This window comes from Drosophila simulans, chromosome 3R (genome assembly GCF_016746395.2).
Source record: "Drosophila simulans strain w501 chromosome 3R, Prin_Dsim_3.1, whole genome shotgun sequence".
Taxonomy (NCBI): Eukaryota; Metazoa; Arthropoda; class Insecta; order Diptera; family Drosophilidae; genus Drosophila; species Drosophila simulans.
Window position 1 is genome coordinate 2932552 of NC_052523.2, and position 9563 is coordinate 2942114.

Sequence of the window (9563 nt, forward strand, 5' to 3'; positions counted from 1 at the left end):
TCTATATAGATATATGTATATATAAAAGATATAGATATATATATATATATATATATATATGTTTTCACAAAGTATTTTTGAATTATTAATATTTTATTTCTGTTTTTACAAGTTGTTTGTGTTTTTAGGCACACTGCGGAATAGACAATTTTCCTTTATTTGTATACGTTGTATTATTTATATACGTTGGGTTTTTTAAACTCATTTGAAATAAATTCTAAATTAAATATATCTGTTATCGGTTAGCAACGGTTAAAAGAACAATTTTTTCCAAAATATTTAATATGCAAAATAAATTGTCATAAGCAACAAACATGTATTTTAGATTTTTAACTAAAAATCTAACTTATTTAATCCGCTTCCCGGAACCAGCGAAATGAACCACATCGTGTCCGCCGATGCTATGCAGCCCTGGTAAGGAAAATGGCGATGTCTTTGCGTTTCTTTTTTCAGTCGCTTTACACAACACTTTAGCAACACAAATTTTAACACTAAAATACTACGCGAGCGGTTTTTTAATTTAAATTTCGAGCAGGATTCCAGAATGCGCGTCGAGCTTACCCCACAGACGTGCCGGGTCTGCCTGGAGCCCAGTGAGCGACTGCAGCGCCTAGACGAGATCCGCGAGGAAGGCGAGGAGTCGCCGAACGAGATGTTGATTCAACTTTTGGGAGTCTCCTACAGCAATGTAAGTGAATCGCTAATCGCAATGCGAACTGACCATTCATCCATCCATCCATCCTGCAGCTGAACGACAGAGAACACATACCCGATGGCATCTGCAGGTCCTGCAAGGTGGAACTCAACATGGCCTACCAGTTTCGCGAGAAGGCGCTGCGCAAGCAGATGGAGATCGAGGAGTACTGCCGTGAAGTGGGCTTGCTGGACGAATCAGATGTGATGATGATCAAGGAGGAGGACGGCTCGCAGCAGCACTGCGACGAGGATATGTACATCGTGGAGGAGACCACCACCGGGGAAGAGGAGCACCAGGAAGAAAAGGGGCAGGAGGAGTACTTGGAGGTGGACACCAGCGATCAGCAGGAGTGCATTGGCGACACCATCGAGTACTTGGAGGACAACTACACCATCGAGATGAGCTCCGATCAGACCGAGATCGTGCTTGAGACTGAGAAGCAGTTCGAAGAGACACCGTCGCAGCAGTTGGCGCTGCAGGAGGCGGCCAAGGCAAGCCTGAAGGCCGGGCGCGGCCGGGTCCGTCGTGGATTAAACTCCCTAACAACTTCGGACGGCACTGAGAAGGGCGGCTATATCTGCGACGTCTGCGGAAACTTTTACGAAAAGCGCGGCCGGATGATGGAGCATCGCAGACGCCACGACGGCATCTGCCAATATACTTGCGAGTAAGTGCAGTCGGTAAATTTGAAGTTAAATCGCTAACCCGACTCCCGCCTTCACAGACTGTGCGATGCCAAGTTCCAGGTGCGCGAGCAGCTGAGGAAGCACATGTACTCCCACACGGGCAGCAAACCATATAAGTGCAGCTTCTGCAGTCGTCAATTCTTCTACGAAAGTGTTCTCAAGTCTCATGAAAAGTGAGTAGAAATGGAGAAGCCTCAAAATGGGCCAGACATAACTAATTTTATTCCTCCGATCAGTGTTCACCGTGGCATCAAGCCCTACGTGTGCAAGGTGTGCGACAAAGCGTTCGCCTACGCTCACTCCCTGACCAAGCACGAGCTCATCCACTCGGACATCAAACTGTACCGCTGCGAATATTGCAACAAGGACTTCCGTCTGATGCATCACATGCGCCAGCACGAGGAGACCAAACTGCACCAGAACGCCGTAATGCTGGCCGAGAGCATGAAGTTGGAAATGGTGGCCGAGCAGGGCGGCGGGAACGAGATCCGAATTCAAGCTCACTGACGCAATCAAATCCAGTAGAGTCTACTAATAAGATATAATCCCATATAATCAGTAGTACTAGTTTAAACGCTAAGGAATAGCGTAGTTGTAAGAATAAACTTCATACGTAAATAAAGGTTATTTTTGTTAAAAGTAAAATATCAAACTTGTTTGTTTTAGCAGAATGTGCAATAAGTTAAACAATTCAATTTATTTGATAATTGCAATACATTTTTAAAACATGTTGATATAGAAAATTCTTACATTTTAATGATGTAACGCAACCGCACCATATTTTTGAAAGAAAACTGCCAATCTAGTTGTACTAGTTGGTAAAATTGTTTCAATGTTCGCAACTTGTGTGCGTGGAAAGCTATGCTGAAAATTATGCAATAAATATGGGTGGCTTCATGACGGCGTGAGTAAATAAAATGAAATTGGAAAAAACCCAATTTGCACCTAGCGCATGGAAAGCACCAACAAATGTCCAATATCAAAGGAAGTTTCAAAATTACATGACTTGAATGCGTTTTTTTTCATTGGCCGCTGTCTCCTTTTTTTTAACTCCCCCGTGTATTATACCATTTTAGTGGAAACAAAAAAAGTTCTTATGGACATGGTAAAGCCTTTCGGCCCCTGGGGCTTTGTATTTGATTACGGGTGGTGATACACTGCGAGCAAAGCTGGGTACAATTGATTAAATTTAGTAACCAAGGCGCAAGTCATGTTTTTATTCCAAAATTTGGTTAAGGAATGAAGTTTAAAACTTATTTTTTGGGATAGCGATACGTTTAGGAACATATTTTATTTTTCTTTTGAAGCTGCTATGATATTTTTCCTAGTGGCGAGAATGGGGAGTGTGGAAGCTTGGGAAAACCAATTCTAACAAATTTGCACGCGATTTGACATGTCGAATCCATAAAAGCGCTTCAAACGATTGGATTATGGGTGTGAACGTCGAGCCACAGCCGCAGTCAGCCAAAACTCAATTGCCAAATTGAGATTCGGCCCTTTTAAACTGATTACGAGCCAGTCCAGGCTATCAATTGCAAATTTATTTCCCCCGCACCAGCCGAAAAAAACCCTTTTCAGGCGCTCACCTCCGTCCTTGACCTGGCCCTGACTTTGCATTTGTGGAAATCGAGTGGGAAAGTCGGGACTTGACTCATCACGCAAGTCCCGCCACCTTTTTCTGTGGCTAACAAATCAGCAAGTTTACGAGCTGAATTGCAAATTCCGCGTTGGAAAATCCCAACGACTTCTTGCTTACGAAGCAGGTGAAAAGTCGAAGAACTTTGTTTAAGCAAAAGCAAAAGTATTAACAAATAATTTAAGAAAGTGCCTGACCGGTTGACAAACTATTGTAAACAATTCAAAAGCTTTGCCAAAGAGTTATGCTTGATTCGAAATAATTCAAAGAGATAAGACAGCAATTCTTAAGAAGTACGAAATGACAGTATGTTTTTGAATTGTTTTTGAATTTTCCAGTTTTTGTGTCAATGCAAAGAAGTGGTTAAGGCGAAAGTTGGGAGTCCGCCTCGGAGCCACTCGTCCATTTTCCACAGTCACTTTCGCTCGCTCCCATCGAATATTCTGCATAATTCATGTATTTTATTTAAAGAAGATGCAAACCAAGAACACCCCCATTTCCAGGCCCCACTCAGCCCACTCGTTCAAAACTGGGGCAGTGCTTGTCAAATGGCAGCTGTAAACTAAATGCTTTATATTCATTTATTCCGGAGCATAAACAATGTGAACATCCTCGACAAACCGGAAGACTTGATGAGCTCCTTGTGCCTGGATATGTGCATGCTATGTATGTATGTATGAATGAATGTACATTCTCGTATGCGGTGCAGCACTGAGTGTGTGTGTAAGTTAGCATAATGTCGTGATGCCATGGTTAATGCATGTGCAACAGGATGCTCTTCCATTTGCGGTTGCCTCATCCGAGGAAATTAGTTGCTCATAGTCGAAGCATCCGCCAAAGAACGAGGATGTGAGTGAGAAAGCGACAACGTTTTATTCCATTGGCGAATTAAACAATGAAATATGTTCGATATGCAGATTAGCTGTAATTACCCCGCAGTTCCACAACTCATCGCTACGAAAAAACATCACAAAATCATCGGCCACGCCAGCACAACCGACGCTCTTCCGGCTCTCTCGCGCGCGATCTCTCTCCTCAAAAGAAACGGAACATGCAAAGACAAAAAATGTATGTTGTTAAAAGTAACGGGGACAAGCAATAGGGAAAAAACAATAAAAAAAATGGATTAACGGATTCCATTGGCGTGCCCATTGCACACGCCCTTTTTGGCGGCAAGATACTTTGAGAAGCAGACACAATTTGAATTGAGTGCTAGTGTTTAAGAAATTGGTAAGAATTTTCACATTAAATTGATTAATCCAGGTAATTCGAGGCAATGGATTCCTTGATGTTAGCTTCATGATGCCTTAATGATTCCTTAATGTTACATCGATGATACGTTGATGTATAGGCAACGAAAAATCTATGAAAATTTCTCTCTTCAATAATGAGTTGGGATTAACTGATTAAAAAACGGTGAAAAAGCGAAGAATAAGAAGATGATATACCCGTTAAAATTCACTTGAAAAGCGCAGAATAAAATCGATAAATTTGCGCTCTTTTAGCGGTGTTTGTGTTTTTTTTTTTCATATTGATGATTGCTGAAGTGATGATCATCACTTGTTTTTTTTTTTTTTAATTGAGCGATGATTAAGCGCTCGAAGACTTTGTTGATCGGTTATTCATCGATAAAAATTTGATGGATGGAACTGCAGGGTAATTTAAGGCAAATAGTTTTCATATGTCCATATTGCGTCGATCGAGTGATCAGTGAGAGATATATATTTTTAAACCCGTTAATCGTATAGTAAAATGCTATACTAGATTCGTTGAAAAGTATGTAATTTCCTATATTTTATCATAAGATGGGTGTGTTTAGTATTATAACACTTTATGACTAACACCAACGAAGGTCCTTTTTATTTACTTTTCGGCTAATATTATGACAGAAAAATATAGTGGTCCTATCCTATCTATACTACTTTTGGGAAAGTTTCAAGTTTACTCTGATATAAATAATAGTATTAAACGGACGCAGGTGCTCATTTTCTGTGCGGTGGATTTTTGATAATATGAATTCATTTTTAATTGAACTTTTCACAATTCGCTGATCAAATAATCGAAATGCAATTCAAATTGTTTCAAGTACTAATCGCATCCTTGACAAATACTATCCTTTGAATGGAGAAACCCATTTAAATGCCGAGAAATCCCCTTTAATGTAGCGCAACATACAAGTTAATCTTTTCCTTTGTGGAAATTAAACGAGTCCAATTTGCGAGGTTGACCTTTTATTTCGGATTCAAATTAAGAACTAAACATTGAGAATTAGAGTAAGCCCTAAGTAAGCTGTGGGTGTCTGGCAGAGGCGTCGGCAGAACGTTGTCGTCGTCGCTGATGGCGTGATCGGCAGCTAGGCGGAGCATTGGAGTGATTTGAACTCGATTGAACTGGATCGAATTGCAATCTCTGCAATTTCGGTGTTGCGTGGGTTCGTCGCGGCGGATGTTTATAATATTGTTGATTTAGGATTTTTGAACTCTTGTATTTCTTAGAATACTTTGTTGCACAATTCTTGCAGGAAAAGTACTAAGGGTTCATTGTATCGGCCGTCGAGAGGAGTAACAAAAGTTTCTGTTGTTAACTCTCCCCCCTCAGGATCCTACTTGTCCTCAAGTGGGTGTTAGAAATAGGGAATATTGTTGAATTCGGGCTGTATCGGCCTTGGCTTAAATTTACTATTAAGCGTGGGAGGCTCTTGTTGAATTTGAATGGTTACTTTCTCTCTGGGCTTAAAGTGGATTTTGGAGATTATTGAAAGAAGTATGACGGTGCCCAGTAAGCACAAGATCGCGATGCGGTTTATGGTAGAGTGTGTTGTTACGTTATTTAAGTGCTTTGTGTTTTTGATGTTGAGGGCCTCCAGTGATTCCAATGACAAAATTTTTAACCTCTCCACTTCTATGGGTGACATTTGAATTATTGGTGTTCCGGGTTTTAGGATAGATTTTTCTTTATTGTTGAATTGCTTGCTATTTATTTGAACGGTATCGTTCCAGAAATGAACCAGGTATGTTCCTTTTAGATTGTAAGTTATGTTGTTGTGTATTAAGTTGCCGGTGTAGTTGTTAAGTAATATTAAGCTGCCATCGATCTCCTCTATTTTCTGAATATGTTCTGCATTACTGAAGTCACACAGCGCTTCCTTTCCCTCAATTAACTTAGCAATACATTTTGTTTGTTTTAGATTTACAGTGTTTTCTTTTTTACATATTTTTAAGTAATTGGATATTTTACAATTTTTGGGTACATTAATGATTTCTTTTTGCGCTATGAATATTTCATTCGTTTCTAAGTGTACAATAAAGTTATTTTTTATAACGGGTTTTATCAACATATCTTGATAGGTAGTGGGGTCTAGTTCTGGTATTTTGATGATATAGATAATCGCTGTTTTATTATGTAATACTGAAACATCAACAAATTCTAGCATTTCTTCGATTGATAAAGAGGTAATATTGTTTTTTTGAAATATTTTATTTACTTCATTTAGTTCAAATTCGTTTAAAAGGAGTGTGTTAATTACGTTAATTTTTGCCCATTGAATGGCATATTTAATGTTTACAATTTCTTCTTTTATCAATCTGACCTGATTTTGCAGACTCGTTGCTATTTCATTGTTAAAATTGTTATCCTTTTTTATTGAGTTCGTAAGCATATTTGAGATTGTTGTTAAATTATTGATTCTACTTTGCAGTTGTTTATTAACTATTACCTGATCGTTATTGTTAGTTATAAGGCTATTTAAATTATTTTCGATCATAGTTAAGTCGTCATGATCCGGATTTCCTGCCACAAATTTCCAAGCGGAACCAATCCAATTGATTGATCGAGCTTTGCGATATTTTGAGGTCAGAGTACTTAATGCGGTAAATGCCTGAGCTATTTCGTGTGTTAGTGTATGGTAGAGGTAGCTTCCGTTTAAGTCATTAATTGTGTGTTCTCGTATTTTGTACAATTCTGTTTCTAGCTGTTCTAGGTCTATTAGATGGATTAATTTAGTTGATGATATTTGTAGTTTCCCTAATCCTTTGTACACTGAGACGGTTTGAGCGTCGGTGTAATTAGTGATTTCCATGTTTGCCAATGCTAATGGCAGAAGCATTAAAAATAAGAAAATCCTGTAATGGGGAAAAGGAGAAGAAGAAAAATCATTTATTCAGTGAACGAATTAATTTTTTTCGGGTATAGGCCGATCCCTCACGATCGGATCGATACCCGCAAACGGACAAAAATACTGAGTTAGAGGGTATTATTACTCTTGTTTTATGTTACTCTTGTGAACGATTCTTCCTGTTTCTGTGATAATAGTTGTATGTCTATTTTCTTTTACTGTTTCTTTCTTGTACCGTGGGGAAAGTTTAGAACCTAGTCTTGTGTTTTGCTTTATAAACACTATTTGCCCTGGCTCATAGTCTTTGATCTTATTGCGTTTTTCATTATGGTTTTTTAAGTCTGTTGCTTGTTTTGATTTCAGTTTTTCAATGTTATCTTGTCTGCTTTTGTCATATTCTCCTGGGTCAGTGGTTATATTTCTGCCAAAAAATATTTCTAATGGACGCTTTTTCGTTACAGAGTGAATTGTGAAGTTGTATTCGTAGACAGCTGAATCTAATAGTTCTTCAAAAGTTCGGTGTACCTGTTTAGTTTTTAAGCATCTCATAATTTCAGCGAGGGTAGAATGAAACCGTTCTATTTGTCCGTTTACGGAACTTTTATAAGGGGGTGCTTTAAAAATTTGTATGCCCAGCTGGTCTCTCATCATAAAAGTTATTGTAGCGGAATTAAAAGATTTTTCATTATCCATTACGACGTATTTTGGTACGCCAAAATAGAATAGGATGTCATGTAAGGGTTTTCTTATGTCTTCTATTGATTTTGAATTTATTAATTTAGCTTGCGCAAGTTTAGAAAATTTGTCAATTGCCGTTAGTACCAGTTTTTTTTCTGTAGAGAAAATATCTATATGGATTGTGTGTCCCGGAAACTCAGGAATTGGAGTTTCCATTATTTCTGGGTTTGTGGGATGCCTATCATATTTTCCTTCCTTGCACACCTGACACTGTTTTACTAATGTTAAAATTTTAGATTTCATTTTGGGAAAATAGTATTTTTCGGATAATTGGATTTTATTCTCTTCAGCATTTCTATGTGCCCTATTATGAGTTTTAAGGATAAGTTCGTCTTGATCTGTTTCATTAACTATGTCTTCTACCCGGTTTTGACTAAATCTGACTTTAAAAGATCGAAAATGTTCTGGATAAATTCGTTGTATTTGGCCCATTATATCTTCTGTTGTGTGAATGCCATTAATGACTGTGGGATAAAGATGTTTTCTTAAAATTTGTATTAAATCATCGTCTGAGTATGTTGGCTGCGATACTGTATGCCTATGGAATGTGGGAAATGGAAGGGTAAATTTATAGTCAGGTGGCTCTTCTTTAAGTATAAAAATTTGGTTTTTAAAAACATTAATCGGAGATTCAACATTTGATATCAAATTGTGGCTAGAACTTTGAGTGCTATGTTGAGTTGCTGTCAATGAATTAATTTCAACTTGTCTTGGTGCCCTCGATAGTGCGTCTGCTACTACATTTTCTTTCCCTGGCTTGTAGAGCAATTCTTTATTATATTCATCCAAATAAGACTTCCACCTTCTAATAGCTATCCCACCTTTCCAATTGCAATCGTGCGTAAGTGGTTCGTGATCGGTATAGATTTTGACCTTTGAACCACCGTAAAGATATCCCTTGAAGAAATTAACAGCCCAATGTATTGCTAACATTTCTTTCTTTGCCGTTTCGTATTGTTCTTCAGTTTTGGAAAGTGTTCTAGATATAAATGAAATCGGTCTGTTGGATTGTGATAATACTGCTCCTATCGCATAGTCAGAGGCGTCTGTCGTTAGTGTGAATTCCTTATCAAAGTCTGGGTATTGGAGTATTACATCTTTGGATATCAGTGTACTGCGCAACTGTTCGAATGCTTTTATTGCTTTATCGTCTAAGTGAATCAATTTCTTTGCCGACATTCCCTTTGAAATGCGTCCGTCTTCCCCTCTAAGCAAATCAGTCAGTGGCTTGGCCATTGTCGCATAGCCCAGTATAAACCTCCTGTAGTATCCTGATAGCCCAAGGAAGGATCTTAATTCCTTTAAGGTCTTTGGTCTCGGATAGTTAGCTATAGCTTCTACCTTTGTTGGGTTAGTCTCTATTCCTTTATCTGATATAACGAATCCTAAGAATTCTACTTTGTTCTTAAAGAACTCGCACTTGTCTAGTTGGCATTTAACGTTTGCTGCACTTAGTGTTTCGAAAATTGTTTTCAGATTTTTGCAATGAGACTCTTCGTCTTTGCTAAAAACAATAATGTCATCAATGTAAATGTAGCAAATGTTTCCTATGTGTTCTCTAAGGATGTCGTCAAGGGCGCGTTGGAATATTGAAGGGGCATTTTTTAAACCAAAGGGGAGCCTAGTAAACTCGTACTTTCCATTGTTTACGGAAAATGCTGTTTTTTCTATATCTTTCTCTTTTAATGGAAT

General features: G+C 38.4%; 1 protein-coding gene across 1 annotated transcript; it reads left to right on the forward strand.

The window, feature by feature from the left end:
• Positions 1 to 385: 385 nt before the first annotated feature.
• Positions 386 to 2028, forward strand: LOC6726972 (zinc finger and SCAN domain-containing protein 12). The gene is made up of 4 exons (XM_016176205.2): positions 386 to 688; positions 748 to 1364; positions 1422 to 1556; positions 1620 to 2028. The coding sequence occupies exons 1-4, from the start codon at positions 545 to 547 to the stop codon at positions 1888 to 1890; spliced, it is 1167 nt and encodes a 388-aa protein (XP_016033471.1). The 5' UTR covers positions 386 to 544; the 3' UTR covers positions 1891 to 2028.
• The last annotated feature ends 7535 nt before the right edge of the window (positions 2029 to 9563 follow it).